Raw genomic sequence first — 16,724 nt, 5'->3', positions numbered from 1 at the left:
CTATACAGTTTCCCATATTTTGGGTTTTGCTTGCTGCCCTCTGGGAGTGACAGCTAATGTGTTCTTCAGTTGTGTTGCTTGCAAATTAGGTCCCTTTTTATGATGTTATCAGCCAATGATGACCATTTCTACATTCATTAGTTCATCAAGGGTTGCAGACTGGTTCTGTGATATCCTCCCTTCTTGGTTCAGTAGCTAGAACACTTCTAAAAAGAAAAGCTCTCCCATATCAAATATTTGGTTACCCTACTATGTAAATGATAAAGGGAAGATGGTATAAACGCTTGATATTTTGTCTTTTTCCAGCAAGCTTTCAAAAATAATGATGCAGTTCACTGGCATCACCAAAAAGTGACCAAGGGGGTTATTAGTAATACTGTCACTGTCACCAATATCATGGTCATTGTCATCACCACTATTGTCGTCACTGTCATTGTCCTGAACTTATGGATTTAAACATATTCGATGTGTTCTGATCTATCTTACGTATTATCTTTATTGTTGCTCAAAGAAGTAGGGCTTACTCAGGGTAGGTGACCCCTGTTGTGGGCCATGTCAGATGGCTTTCTTACTTTCTGACAATATATTTCAGGCCTACATTTTACATTTTCCACCTCAATGACCTAGAATTAGCTATTTCTCCAGGGATCCTTGGTTCTTGTTTACTGGGAACTGATCATTAGAAATTACAATCTGAGCATAAGAAGTACTCATTATCACACTCTTTTGTTTCTGGATCTTCGCATTGGGCTCAGCTTGGGTATATACATATGCACACATACATACACTTAAGAACATGTCCTGAGATCATATTGACAATTTCAATTGAAATTCCAAACCATGAGGCTTTTAGCCTCCTTTATCTTGCATCTTTAGCTTCTTTCAGCTATGTTTTCAGAAAGAGTTGTGTACTGTATGGCATATTGATTGGGAAAAGTAATGTTCTTAGCCATCCATATTGAGGACTAGCCCCATCTTTTAGATCATGAGTGATGATGCAGGCCCTGCCGTCTTCCTCATATTACAGAGCCATTATTACAGCTTTAGAATTAAAAGTCAATCCCATGCCTTGCAAACCCAAACCTTGAAACTAAGAGGAAATGTCAGTCAGTGTCATGCCTCTTTGTTTCCCGTGGCTGGGTTAATCTAGGCAACAGCTGGATATTTGACTTTAAGACTTGTAATTTCATTGGTTTCTAACTACTGCAGTTACTGTATATATCCTATATTATTTGGATGAACTTCTCTATAAAATTTAAGTAACATTATTGAAATATTACAAATACATAATGAAATGGACTACATCTATCAGAATGAGATTATAAATTTCCGTAATCAAATTTTTACTTGAAAATGACTATAAGACTATCACATGTTCGAAGAATATGCAGCTTTGGATATCTCCATGTTACTTGGGCTATCCGTATATTTTTTTAGCCAATTTAAGTATACTTGTCGATGTATATTCATAGTATATGGTAATAAAAGTAAGAACTTATGGTTCTCCTATTCCAAATTGGTAAATATTTGGGTTAGCTTGGTTATGGCCTAGAAATCAAAGGCCAACAGTATCTTAGTTATTAAAATTTTAAAAAATGGGCTCCAGAAGGTAGAATTTTTGAGTTACTCAATTATTATTGGATTTAGATTACATAAAATGTTTTCAACACAATTATCCCGGGCCCTGCTGATAGTATTATGAACCCAGTGGTAAGAATTTCAGTCAGTATCATACAAATGAGCACATTTGCAAGTGGGATAATACAATTTTCCCTGTTGGATAAATGAAGGTGCATTTCAACCCCACATGTATGGCTAAGGAAGGGTGACTGGCCAGTATCTCCTCCAGGCTTGTGCGCTCAGAACGCCTTCAGAATGCCTGGGATTGAATAATCTGATCCAAATGCTGCTAACGTCCCAGACCTCAATTTCTTTCAATCATTGCTCTGATTATGGCAAAACTATTTCCAAGAGACTTAATATGTATCTTTTTGATGGTAAATTACTGCTCATTTAGAAGTCCTACAGTGAGTCCCTTGCATAAAGAAGGTTGTAAGCCTAATTTAAAGGACTGTCAGTACTTTTTTTTTTCTGTAGCATGCTCAAATTGAAATACACGCAAGTTTAAAGATACTCTTGCTTTTATACAAAGCTGGATTTAACCCCCTAAGATCATTTCCTCTCAGACATGGCCATTATGGTTGTTTCATTAAGGTAACAAAAGATGGGTCGGCAATTTCCTTAATAACCCTGGACGTGTAGGTGCCAGGCTGTGCATTAGGTATGGGCCTTTGTTCCTGACAATCATGTTCAAGGTTCTCTTTCGCTACGAGCTCTAATATTCTACAGAGCAATCTGGATTCCCATCTTGGTGATGCCACATTGTCCTGCTGTAATGCTTTTGAGAACATGGAGGGCCAGTCCTTGGTAGGGCAGCCTCTTCGTAACTCGGGGAGAATTCAGAGAAAACTTCTGGCAAATTTTCTGTCTCTACTTAGTGTATGTTTTCATCATTTCAGTCTGCCAGAATAGCAGAAAGTTTCCCATAGGCTCTGAGATGCTTAGGATTACCAGAGGTTGTGAACACATTGTCCTATCTGGCCATTCCTGTCACAGAGAAAGACACATGGGAAAAGGAATCCCATGCCTTTTTCTGTCACTCTATATCAGAGAAAAGAGGGCCATTATTCCCCATTCTTCCCTGTTTATTTCTGACCTGAGGAAGCGTATCTGTGGATCAAAAAGCATCTTAAAAATCAACTTTTTCAGTCACCCATTCAATGCCTAAGTCCCTTTGATATAGCCATCAACCTCCCCTTGGATGCACCAGGCATGGTTTTTGTGCTAGAGATATTATAGAATTAAGATCTCTGCCTCTGTGGGGCTTGTATTGTAGTAGGGGGTGAAAACAATGGTCTCTGCCTCTGTGGGACTTGTATTCTAGTAGGGGATGAAGATAGTGATCTCTGCCTCTGTAGGACTTGTATTCTGGTGGGGGTAGGGGGAGACAATGATCCCTGCCACCATGGGACTTGTATTCTAGTAGGGAGAGATAGACAGTGGCCGTGATAAGTAAGCTATGTAGTATGTAAGAAAGTGCTCAGTAGCATTAATAGAAGCAGCTAGGCAGGACACAGGGCATCAGCCGTGCCATGCAGGAGAGGTTTCAGTTTTAAATCTGGGGCCCAGGTAGGTGTCCTTGGAAATGTACTTGAGCAGGACTAGAAGGAGATGAAGGTGTGGGCTATGGGGATAAGTTGGGGAGGGCCTTCAGGAGGACCAAGGCAGAGAGACCTCAGGGGAGGAGTGCGCCTGGGTGGGAAAGAGCATGGAGCCCGGTGTGGCTGGAGCCCAGGTATCCAGCAGACTTGTGGGGAATCACAGAAGATTGGTATCAGAGTGTGTGTGTGGGGGGGGGGTGGGTGGGTAGGACTGGTTGTGTACATTCTTGGAGGTCACTGTTATTCCAAAATCTAAAATGGAAAGTTCTCCATATCTAATTTAGTAGCAAAACTTGCCCAGTTTTGTAATTTGCTTGCTGATAAAACCTGACCTGAAACTTAAAAAAAAAAATTTTTTTAACGTTTATTTATTTTTGAGACCGAGAGAGACAGAGCATGAATGGGGGAGGGTCAGAGAGAGAGGGAGACACAGAATCCGAAACAGGCTCCAGGCTCTGAGCGGTCAGCACAGAGCCTGACACGGGGCTTGAACTCACGGACCGCGAGATCATGACCTGAGCTGAAGTCGGACACTTAACCGACTGAGCCACCCAGGCGCCCCTGACCTGAAACTAAAAATGGTTTGTTTTTGGTCCTTATAGTCACATGTTTTGATGAAGAAATATCAGTGTCCCTGCAGCATCACATATGACTCTTCTGGGCATCACATAATATACAGTATAGAAACCTTTTTAAAATTAAAAATAAATATGGGGTGCCTGGGTGGCTCAGTCAGTTGAGCTCCAGACTTCAGCTCAGGTCATGATCTCACAATTAGTGGGTTCGAGATCCGCATTGGGCTCTGTGCTGACAGCTCAGAGCCTGGAGTCTGCTTTGGATTCTGTGTCTCCTCCTCTCTCTGCCCCTCCCCCACTCGCCCTCTGTCTCTCTCAAAAAGAAATAAACATTAAAAACTGAAAAAAATGAAAAATCTGAATTCTGGACCACATTTTACCCAAAGAGTTTCAGATAGGTCATAGAGCCCCATGGCCGTTGACATTCCAAGGTAGTGCCTGCGTTGCACGTCTGGGCTTTCAATTTTGGAAGGCAGCTGTCCTCTTCCTCTTGGGTCCTCTGTTTCCAGGTGCTCACCAGCTCCTTACCTGTGGAGATAAGTGCTGTACCTTCCTCTGCGTAAGCCTACTTCTCATATGCTCCAGAAAACAGGGTGCCCAGAATGCTGTCTCCTGGGGGTGTCTCCTGGCACCGCCTCTCCAGACGCTTTATTTCTATTAATACGACTGAGAGCGGAATTAAGTTTGACAAAAATCTACTTCACAGTCTTCATATACATCATACAGTGATGAAGGTGGTCCAAAATCACGTCTCTAATTACCCACTTGTAAAGTCAAGGATGTACAAGATTGGCTTACATTTATTTTGATTGATATTTATCTTGTTAATTTAAATTCATTGCTAGGCTTTGTAGATATCTTTTCCCTTTATCCCATTTTATTCATTCACGCGCTGGTTAGTTGTCACCTGTGCATGTGACAAAGATACCTGTGACTCTGTCAACGACATTAATAGACGTGTTGGAGGAGGAGTCAAGGATGTAACCTGTGCCAAGGCTCCAGAAACATGCTTCAGCACCCATGCTGACAAGCAGCCAAAGACTCCGGTCATTCACAGGCTTCTAGTCCATCCAGCCCTCTTGGCATCTGTCCCACATCGCTCTCCTCTTGTCTACAGAGATGTCACAGGCTATGCCGCCTGGTGCCTTGCCAATAGCTGTAAACACTCTGTCTTCCTCCTTTCTAACAACCCAAGAAATAGGATTTGACACTAACAAAGTGAAGGGTGAGCACTGTCTCCTCCTCCCCCATCCCCGATATCTCAGGACATTCTCTCATGTCTCCTCCATCAACCCAGCTGTGAATTGCTTCTTCATGCATGTTATCAATCATTGAGCTAATATAGAACCTAAAGTTACAGTGGGACCTGACAGAGTTTTTTCAGCCTCAGGAAACAAGGAGACTGTTATTAAAATGTAAGTGTCAGAATTTCAAAGGAGACAAATAAATATCATCCAGGAAGTGGGTCTTTCCTTCCTGTGTGAGTTACAACTCTTTCTCCAGTGTGGGCATTTGGTCTGTTCTCATTTCTGTGCCTCTGCTGGCTCTGTCCCCGACATCTTTGATCCTTTCTTCTGCTATGTGCCCTCTTTCTTCTGTCACCTCACCCAGCTTCTCTCCACTCCTTTATTTTTATTTTTATTTTTAATTCTTTTAAATGTTTTTATTTATTTTTGAGACACAGAGAGACAGATCATGAGCAGGGGAGGGGCAGAGAGAGAGGGAGACATAGAATCCGAAGCAGGCTCCAGGCTCTGAGCTGTCAGCACAGAGCCCGACGCGGGGCTTGAACTCACGGACTGTGAGATCATGACCTGAGCTGAAGCTGGACAGTTAACCGACTGAGCCACCCAGGTGCCCCAACACTCCTTTATTTTTAAATGTTTATTTATTTTTGAGAGAAAGAGAGAGAGAGACAGGGAGCAGGGGAGGGGCAGAGAGAGAGGGAGAGAGAGAATCTCAAGCACGCTCTGGGCCGTCAATGCAGAGCCTGCCGTGGGGCCCGATCTCATGAGCTGTGACCGAGATCTCATGACCTGAGCCGAAATCCAGAGTTGGACACTTAACCGACTGAGCTACCCAGGCACCCCTCTCTACTCTTTTTGACTGTCTGTGTTTACACTACAGCACCCCCCACCCCCCTTATTCACAGTTTCAGTTACCTGTAGTCAACCGTGGTCCAGAAACAGATGATCCTCCTCCTGACATACACTGAGGTCAGTAGCAGCCTAATGCTGTGTCACATGCCCATGTCATTCCCCTCCCCTCATCCCATCACGTGGGCATTTTGTCACCTCACAGCCTCACAAGGGTGAGTACGGCACAACATTAGACCGTATTCATGTTTTTACTCCAGTATATTGCTATAATTGTTCTGTTATTAGTCATTGTTGTTAATCTCGTACTGTGCCTAATTTATAAGCCAGACTTTATTATGGGTGTGTATGTATGTGTAGGGGAAAGGTAGTGTTTACAGGGTTCAGCACCTACCCGGGTTTCCGACCTGTGCTGGGTTCTTGGAACACAGCCCCTGGAGATGAGGGGGGATGACTGAATCCGCCTCCCCTCCCCCCGCTTCTCTCCCTTGTACATCTCACTTTTCCTTCTTTTTTACTTGCATTGTTTCCATCTTCACACCTTTGTTCTCCTGTTGCTCCCCTGCCTCATTTAGGCTTTTGTGGTCTGTTTTCTGCTCATTTGGTTCATGTTACGTGATGCCTGAATATTTGCCAGACTTCAGGCAGCTGTTCCAGACATTTTCACAGTGGAATTTTCTGCTTGTGTGAAATTACTGATGATGCCACAAATTTAAATGAGATGCATCAATCTGAGTGATTAATCTTAAAGATATTTAAATATTGCCATGCATCCCTAATTCTAAGTATACATTTTAGTAGGTCTACATGCTCTTCAGTTAAATTATCTTAAGCACACTTAATCTTATTTAGTCTGGTTTATTTGTTCCATTTTTAGAAATATCCACTTGTGGATATTGAAGATGTGAATTTCAAGGAATATCGTTGCCTTGTGGAAAGAGGTCAGTATACGCTGCACCTCAGAATATTACAGAGAATTTATCATTCTTGAAAATATTAAAAGTGGGATTCATTTTAATTTTACAATGCTATCTAGGAAGAGAGTAACTGAATTTGTACTGTGGAAGGCCTGCAGTACCACAAAAATAAATATGATTTTTTTCTGAATATTTGATCTTTTACCCAAGATAAGCGGAGAGGTGTTTTTCCCCCCTACTTTATACTGTTTTGGAAATATTGTAAGAAAAGATCAGGGATTCAGGCCAGTTTCCTGTCCTGTTTGATCTCTTTGTAATATCTGAAAGGAGATAGAAAATAACTTGATTTTAGGAGCCATTTGAACTCACTCTCATTAAAAAACAATTCTTGTAGGGGCGCCTGGGTGGCGCAGTCGGTTAAGCGTCCGACTTCAGCCAGGTCACGATCTCGCGTTCCGTGAGTTCGAGCCCCGCGTCAGGCTCTGGGCTGATGGCTCGGAGCCTGGAGCCTGTTTCCGATTCTGTGTCTCCCTCTCTCTCTGCCCCTCCCCCGTTCATGCTCTGTCTCTCTCTGTCCCAAAAATAAATAAAAAAAAAAAAAAAAAAAAAAAAAACAAAAAAACATTGAAAAAAAAAAAAAAACAATTCTTGTAAATAGATGTTAACTCTCTGTAAAGCCTTTTGTGTTATTTATAAAAAAAAAACTTTAAATTTTTCATTCTCTTTAAACCTACAATTTTGGGAATAGAGATTGTCTAAACATCATTTGTAATAGTGAAATATGTGAATAATTTAAATGTATAGTGATGAAGAAATATATAAATAAATAATAGCTATACCCATAAAGTGGGAAACATTAAAAGGCATGTTTTTGAAGCCGTCTAAGGGTGTAAAAAATTCTGTAGATATCACAGAGATAAACCACACACATATGACCACCATTTCGTATTTTATTTAAATTAAAATAATGTGTCAGAAAAAGTAAACTAAAATACCCTGAAATATGTACAATATTTAAGTGATCAGATTATCTGTAGTTTTTAAATGTCTGTTTTTTTTTATTTTTTGTATTTAAAAAAGTTTCTGTAGTAAGCATTAGGTTTTATTTTTATTTTTTTAAAGCTATCTTTAATTTTTTTTAATATTTATTGTCAAAGTGGCTTACATACCACACCCAACAAGTGCCCTCCTCAGTGCCCATCACCCATTATCCCCTCTCCCCCCAAAATAGTTACAAATATTAGATTTTAAAAATCCATTTCTCTTTTTATCATCTTTAAGAATATAATTTTTAGATCCCACACATGAGTGAAATCATATGATATTTGTCTTTCTCTATCTGACTTATTTCACTTAGCATAATACCCTCTAGGTCTGTCCATGCTATTGCAAATACCTTGCCCTTTTTTAATCGGATTGTTTGTTTCTTGTTGTTGCTGTTGAGTTAAAGCACTTCTTTACATATTCAAGATCTTAATCCCTATCTTATGTATGATTTGTAAATATTTTCTCCCATTCCATATTGTTTTAATCTCTTAATAGTGTCCTTTGACGTACAAAAGTGTTTTGTTTTTAATTTTGATAAAGTCTAGTTCATTTTTCCTTTTGTTGCCTGTGATTTTGGTATTATATTTAAGAAATCTATTCTGAATCTAACATCATGAAGTTCCCCCCCATGTTTTCTAATAAGATACTTACAGTTTTAGATCTTAATTTTAAGTATTTGATCTATTTAATTTTTGTATGCAGGGAAAGATACCAGTCCAGCTTTAGTCTTTTGTCTTGTGGATACCCAGTTTTCCTAACACCAATTATTAAGAAAACTATTGTTTCCCCTTTGAGTGGTCTTGGCACCCTTGTCGAAAATCCACTGACTGCATATGTAAGGGTTTGTTTCTGGGCTCTCTATTTCATTGGTCTGTGTCTGTCCTTATGCCAGCGCCACACTATGCTTTTGATTATTGTAGCTTTGTCCTAAGTTTTGAAGTTGAGAAGTGTGAGTCTTCTAACTTATTTTGTTTTGTCTACGGTAATGACTTGTGAATGGAGCTTTTGCTAGCCCCTAAGACCTAAACCTATCTGAAGGATTTGCTTATAGTTCTGACAAATCAGGATGCATGACTATTGTACATCTTCAAAAAGCCACAGGTTTTTTTTTTTTTTTCATTATCCTGATGGTCACTGTATTCATGCCCTATTGCTTCTCTAACAAATTACCACAGATGTAATGGCTGTATTTATCTTACAGTTCTGGAGGTCAAAAGTCCTAATATAAAGTGACGGCAAGACTGGTTTCTCCTGGAGGGTGGAGAATCTGTTCCCTTTCTTGTGTAGCTTCAGGTTTTGGCTCATGATCCCTTCCTCCATCTTCAAAGCCCATCACTCCAGCCTTTGTTTCTGTGGTCACATTTCCTTCTTCTGCATTTGGCCCTACCTTCCTCCTACCTTGTAATTCCATTGGGCCCATCTGGATAATTTAGTATAATAGTCCCATCTCCAGATTCTTATTTTAATTACATCTGCAAACTTCCTTTTGTGATGTGTTGAGAGCATATTCACACATTCTGAGAACTAGGCAGTAGACCTCTTTGGGGACAATTACTCTGCCTACAACAGTCATGATGAATGGTCAGTGTTGCTGACTGAGGGACACATAGAATCTCTAAAATATCTTTATTTTCTGTATTGGTCTCCCTTGTAAATAAAGACTAGTTGTCCAGTTTTAGGATCTGGGATATAAATCTGTTAGTTTAGCAACCTCATATTTCTATTCTGCCTATGGAACATTTTTTTCCACTGGGGTTATGATTTTTAGAGTCAGCAAATATTTATTGAGTTGCATTTCTCGTGCGCTCATGTACACCAAATGAATGAGATCTGTTTCTTGACCTTGAGGACATTATATTCTGCTAGAAGAGGAAGATGTTACTAAAGTATAATAACACACTGTCGATTTGATTTCCTAAATGTCTTTAGAATCCTTCCTTCCTCCCTTTCATTCCTCTTTTTGTCATTTGTTACTGTGATTTCTAAACAAAATTACCAATTTCCCTTGACATCAGTTGGGGTCCCACATTCTTTCCTTCAGTGTGTTACTGTACCCATAGATGTGTTCATGTCACCCCTTTACCTAAAATCTTTCCATTTCTGGCATCAGGATGAACTATAATCCTCAATTCTTTGGCATGGCCTGTGTTGTGCTCATCTTTCTGGCTTCATCTCCTGTCATTCCAGCTGCACTTTTTCTAGCTGCATGGGATCAGTTGTACTTCCTCTGTTGTGCCCTGCTCTCTTGGCTGTTGACTTTTGCAAAGCTTTTCTTTTTTTTTTTTTTTAATTTTTTAACGTTTATTTATTTTTGAGACAGAGACAGAGCATGAACAGGGGAGGGGCAGAGAAAGAGGGAGACACAGAATCCGAAACAGGCTCCAGGCTCTGAGTTGTCAGCACAGAGCCCGACGCGGGGCTCGAACTCACGGACCGTGAGATCATGACCTGAGCCGAAGTCGGACACCCAACCGACCAAGCCACCCAGGCGCCCCTTGCAAAGCTTTTCTCACTCACTGGGCTCCATTTCTCCTCGTTTCCTTCCTGAGAAACTCCTGTGCATACTCTAGCCTGGCCTCTGGTAGTGCTTTCTAGAATGCTGACCCAACCTTCACAGCCTTCACCAGTGTGGTTCCCTTTTTCTGAGTTTGCTGTGTTTTGCTGTTCATTGCTCCTTACTAGAATCATTGCCTTGCTTGTCTGTTTTTCTAGCCAGACTGTAAATTCAGTTAGGTAAAGGACTCTTCTTTTAACTCTATGCTCCCCCTGTATGATACAGTGCCTGCCTCATAAAAGAGTTTTACTAAGCGTTGGTTGAATGGGTGCTTGGATCCATACACATTTGAAGTATTTAATACAAAATGACCTGCAGATTTGAGCAAGAGAGATGATTTGATACGGATCCTAAGCTAAAATGATTACTAGTTAGCACTTGGTTTCTCCTTGCTATGTACTATTTCTCTTGAAGAAACTAAATCTGTTTCTGTATGATTTCAGGATGTAGGATTCAAAAAGAAAGCCCCCGTCCTGAGAATTCATGTATTAGAGTTGTAAGATTGTTCGTTTGAAGCTGTTTATATTAAAGGGTAAATCTGTGGCATGAAGACAACTAGGAAGTAAAACTCTTCTCGACATATGTATAAATCCAAAAAGGAGGTTTTCCTAAACTTGAGCCCTCTCAGTATAGCCTTGAATAGCTGTGAGTGATCAATAAGTATATACTTTAAAATTCTTTTGAATGAACCTTCTTTTGAAAGAGGCTTATTCTAGTAGGAAAAGTACTCCAGGATTACCGTTGAAGTATATTCTGACAAGATTCATGCCACAAGCGAGGAAATAAATAAGTAGATAGCCCTTTTTGTTGCTGTTATTAATAAATACAGATAGGAACTCTGCCTTTCTTTAGGGCTTAAGTTTTTTTTTTTTTTTTTCAAAACTGGAGATTAGATTTTGTTTGGTTTGGGTTTTGGTTTGGAAAAAGACAAACTGAATTTTATAGAGTTAGTAGATCTAAGGGTAATCCTAGTGGTAGAATGTGATTATTTCTTTGTGAGGAAGGATGGAAGGCTGTATAGAATACAGAGAGGAATGCCTTCCCCTGTTGTATTAATTAATAATGCTAGATCGATTTTATTGTGTTTTGTTTTCCTAACTTCTTGGTGCCCTCCATCAGACCAAATTCAGGGGATTAGTAAAAACCAGGACATGCATAAGACATGTAACATATATATGGAACTTCATATTCGGATTTATAACTTTTTAAGCTATTAACAAAGCTGTTTTGACAGGTAATACAAAAGGTGAGGTTGGTGGAACTCTTCTTCCCCACTCCTGATGTTTCCTTCCCAATGGCAGGAACTGTACCAGTGCAGCACTCTGATGCCTTTTCCCTGCCCAAGCAAGAGCTGCCTGGGAAGGAAGCTGTGAGCATGCAGAGCCCAGCCCCTTCTTTGGGAGCTAACCCCCTGTAGGAGCCCTGTTCTTCCATCCTGTGAGTTTTACAGCAGCACCCAACATACGGGAGGCCTTGTGGTTTTCTAAGGTGGCCTGTGGCTGGGTGAGTGAGTCTGTTTAATTCTGTGCTTCACTATTAGCAAGCCCATTGTTAACTGCACATCAGCCATATTCTGCAATACCAGGTTCATTAGTAATAAAAGTGGTATTTTGACAGCCTGTCCACCTTCCTCCTTGAACTCATCACTCAATTAGTCCAGAATTCAGGTGGGGATGTGTGATGCCAGTCATGAAGCCAGTGTCCTTGCATATATCTTGGGATTCTCACAACTGCCCTGCAAGTGAGTTGTATCATCTTGTTGCAGATGAGGGAAGGGAAGCTCTGAGAAGGTAAATCACTTTAAAGGTAGCCAGGGCACCCTGGTCAGTCTAACTTCCAAATTCATATCCATTAGGGCATACTGCCAAAGAAAAAAATCATAGCTAAAAGCCTTTAAAAGACTTTGCATAATATAAATCACAGAGTAATATAGATGAGTTTTATTATGTGTAGCCTAGCATTTTCATACTCCTACATAAAAACACTTTAATAAGCCTGCAAGTCCCTGAATGCACGGGGGTTCCCTTCCCTCCCCTGTTGCACTGGCTGCCTTAACCTCATCCAAAGCTTTCATTTCTTTCTAACCATCTCGGGCTTCCTGCATAGTTTCCTCTGACTAGAATGCTTTCTCTCTCCCACCATCCCCCTTTGCCTGGTTAGCTCCTCCTTTCCCTTCACATCTCAGCTCACTTCTTCAGACTGGCCTCCCACAACCACCATATCTAAAGATGGTGATTTCTGCCAGTCATCTGATCTGTCCCTTACCCACCACTGGCCATCATTCGTGATTCTGTATTCATTTCCAGTCTCTTCTACTTCCCTCTAACTAAACTGCTGTGGGCATCACTAGCCACTCTTCTGTCACTCACCACTGTGAGCCTAGTGTCTTCACACAGTTGATAGCACCTGGTTGGCACCCAAAATGAGTTCTGGGTAAACAGATGGACAGAGTGCTTGGCATCATGCTTTAGCTGTGACGTCTGTGCCCACTGCTTTTTTCTCAATCTTTGCAAATAACATATTCGAGATAGCCTCTTTCCTGATCATTGTAACTCACTGTCATAGAACTGAAATGCTTGGGGTGCCTGGGTGGCTCAGTCAGTTACACATCCGACTTCAGCTCAGTTCATGATCTCATGGTTCATGAGTTCAGGCCCCACGTTGGGCTATCAGCTGTTAGAACCTGCTTCGGATCTTCTCTTTCTCTGCACCTCCCTAGCTCGTGCTCTCAGTCTCTTTCAAAAGTAAATAAAAACATTAAAAAAAAAAAAAAAGAACTGAAATACTGTAGCCTTCTTTTGAAGCTTTAAACTGTAGGAAGCATAGAATGGATTTCCAAAGGTGCATAACTAAAGACGTGCTTAATGTGCTGGGGGTGGTGTAAGACAAGGCTGATGCACTAAGGGAACATGCTTTATGTGGTTTTGAGACTATGGGATAAAGGGAGAAGCTTGTCTTGTAGCACTCAGGTAATATTAAGCATGTATTTGGTTTTTGTATGTCCTTGAAGAACATAAGAAAGCTTAGAATAGTCCATCAGACCTGTTCGGTAAGCAATATGCTAATACCTACTTATGTTTTTAATGTCCTTCTTAATAAATTGTTTATTTGTTCGTGTATAAAATGAGGTCAGCAATAGGGTGGTGTGTGAATTAATTTCATTTTCTAGCCAAGCATAAAAACATAGGATAAAGTGTTATGCAAAGTCCAAGTGGTGATCGTTTGGGAGTGAAACAAAGAATTTTTCCATATGCATTTTTTTTCTCCTCCTGGTGACTTCATTCAACATAATTAATATCTTGAAGGGGCAAATGTAAGACATCTCTGCACACTTCATTTTGCATCCCTCAATCTCAAAAGTGTTGACCATGGCAGAATTTCAGTTGCCTGGCCAGCTGTTTTCCTGGAACTAGGGCCCCTGGGTAATAAACAACGAAACCAAGATCCACATGGAGATAACATGGATAATATGCTATCAGGTGTCTTCGTGTCTCCATATGACAGCTGATATTGTTTCTTTTTTTCCCCCCTCCCCCAATTATACAGGGCATCGATGTACGAGATGCTCCTCTCAAGGAAATAAAGGTGACTAGTTCCCGGCGATTCATAGCTTCATTTAATGTCGTGAATACAACAAAACGGGACGCTGGAAAGTATCGCTGCATGATTCGCACCGAAGGAGGTGTTGGAATATCAAACTACGCAGAATTGGTAGTTAAAGGTATTTAACATCTTTTTATATCCCTGAATAGTCTATTAAAATATACATGTCAGATGGTTGTGAGTTCATTATTTGTTTAAAGCTCAAACTTCTCCTTGTCTGTTTCCAAACAGTAGCTTGGTGACAGGTTACATTGATGGATTACATTTTAAGTACAAATTTTGCACGTGCACAATATTTTTGAAAAATGCATTTTATTTATGTTGGTTTAGTTGCATACAAAGCAGCGACTGTGCTCTTGGCAAGTTCTTCTGCCGACTCTGTATACAGAGATTACAACCTATAAATTTTTTTTTAAGGAATGAAATTTTTTTTACTGATAGAAAATCACTTAAAATGCAAATATTCACCAGCCAGCGTGTTTATGATAGCAGGGTGGTTAATAAAATGAAGCAATGCCAGTATAAAAATGCTCAGTCATATCACACAAGCCATATTGATAATACTGAGTTAACATTCATAATGTTGCAGTTATGTTCCATTACTATATTTTGCGTGACTGAAAAATTGAGTCATTATATTCAGGAAAGGGCAGTCTGAGGGGGGGAAAAGAGGGGAAATAAGTTTCTTCTGCTGGTCTAATGCTTTTTTTCGTGGGCTGGGGGGTTTATGATATTAAAGTTGCTGGGGCCGTTCTTGGTCTCAGACAGAATAATTTGGAGTTCTAGAGGTACTACAAGGCATTTTTAGATAATTTCTGGCTGGCCATTGCTGTTTTGTCCTAGGAGAACAGAATGATGCCCGCTTTTGAAATTTTTTCCCCTGCATTTGTTAAATAGGAAACATAAAACTGATCTCTTTTGGATGGGTTAGTACTTTTTATCAGCAAATTTCTCTGTGCAAGCGGTTTTAAAGACTATAGGGTTCAAACCCCAGAACTAGCTATGCGGGCATGGGCCAGTGGCTTACCCTCTCTGTGTTTCTGTTGCCTCATGTATAAAATAGACATCAATAATGTCACCTGCATCATATGGCGATTAGGGAAGGTCAAGTGCAAAAAGCATATGAATGGCACTTAGAACAGGTACATAGTGAGAAGCCAGCACCAGTTAGGGCCTTGACGGGGAGGAGGAGGAGGGCAAGGTGATTCTTACCCTCTGCTCCTGTATGTCAGTGATGCATGTTTAGAGATGCTTGTCATTACCACCTTTCTGAATTTTAAAACCTATAAATGTCTGCCCAGCTATTCTCCCCCCGCCCCACCACACCCATAGTGAATGAAAATCTCCGGGGACATAGCCTCTGTTATAAAATCTGTACGTGATTTTGGCATATGCTTCCGTTGTGAAATCACTGCTGCCAATATTAGTCACTCCTGGCTTATGAGAGAAATGTTTATTGGTGAGGCTCCCCCCAGGCAGTATTAATCTGCAGCAACGACTAATGTTCTGCGCATTGAAATATCTACTCCACTAATATATTTTGCCATGTCAGATTCTTACGAATTTTGGTTTATGGTGAAACTTTGGCTGGTCTGGCTAGTATTTGAGTTTAAGTTTATTTTATTTATTTATTTATTTGAATGTCTATTTATTTTGGGGAGAGAAAGAGAGAGGGAGAGAGCACGAGTGGGGGAAGGGCAGAGAGAGAGGAAGACCGGACTCAAAGCAGGCTCCAGGCTCTGCTCTGACAACAGAGAGCCCGATGCGGGGCTTGAAATCACAAACCATGAGATCGTGACCTGAGCCAAAGTCAGACATTTAACCAACCGAGTCACCCAGGCGACCCTGAGTTTAGGCTTAATAGCTGTAAGAAAACAAAGTCTTCAGAGTAATGCACACCCTACTTTGTAGAAGGCTCTTTGAGAAGCGAGGGGTCACAATGTAGAAATGGACACCATTTACCAACAAATCCAGTAAAGCAGCAGCCTCAGTGTTCCATGGCTGAGCTCTTTATCATCATTATTATTACTTAATGTTCATGTGGGCTTAGCTCTTCGTGACTATGTTCCGTTTTCTTACTGACAGTTGCTGCAGCGTTGCACTATGACCAGCCATGTTCTTGAGGCATCTGCTTTATCAACAGTATAACATAAATCTAGTAACCTCGCTAAAAATTGCCCCTGTGGAAAAGTTCATTTGTTTGGTGGCATAAGTAAATCATAAATTTCTAGTCTTCCATAGCAAACATGACCACAAAAAATGAATGGGTTCTTATTCATATTGATGCAGCACGTTTTCCTGTCAGGACGAGGAGCGGTAGCTTGGCCCATTGTGATAAAAATGTCCAGGCACCTCTTTCTATCTCTGCACATAGTCAAAGCCAGGGATTATTGGCTTGCAGTTGTGGCTCAAATCTGAAATTGACTTTTCCTCCATTTGTAATTTTTTAAATGTTTATTTTTCTATTTTGAGAGAGAAAGAGAGAGCGAGAGAGCGCACATGAGTGGGGTAGGGGCAGAGAGAGAGGGAGAGAGAGAATCCTAAGCAGCCTCTGCACTGTCAGCACAGAGCCCAACACAGGGCTCAGTCCCATGAACCATGAGATCATGACCTGAGCTGAAATCAAGACTAATCAAGAGCTGGACGCTTTTACCCAATTGAGCCACCTAGTTGCCCCTCCATTTATATCCATTTATAATTTTACAGCCATA

At 40.7% G+C, this 16,724-nt stretch overlaps 1 protein-coding gene across 2 annotated transcripts in view; it reads left to right on the top strand.

Moving 5' to 3' along the window:
* Window positions 1–16,724, top strand: part of PTPRM (protein tyrosine phosphatase receptor type M) — a 789,396-nt gene that overhangs the window by 357,443 nt on the left and 415,229 nt on the right. For both annotated transcript variants that reach the window (XM_042910577.1, XM_042910576.1), the window contains exon 6: window positions 13,957–14,131. In XM_042910577.1, coding sequence (XP_042766511.1) covers window positions 13,957–14,131 — 175 coding nt within the window. The remainder of the gene's footprint in view (window positions 1–13,956; window positions 14,132–16,724) is intronic.

This window comes from Panthera leo, chromosome D3 (genome assembly GCF_018350215.1).
Source record: "Panthera leo isolate Ple1 chromosome D3, P.leo_Ple1_pat1.1, whole genome shotgun sequence".
Classification (NCBI taxonomy): domain Eukaryota; kingdom Metazoa; phylum Chordata; class Mammalia; order Carnivora; family Felidae; genus Panthera; species Panthera leo.
Note: the sequence above shows the minus strand (reverse complement) of the source record. Positions and strands in the feature narration are given on the sequence as shown.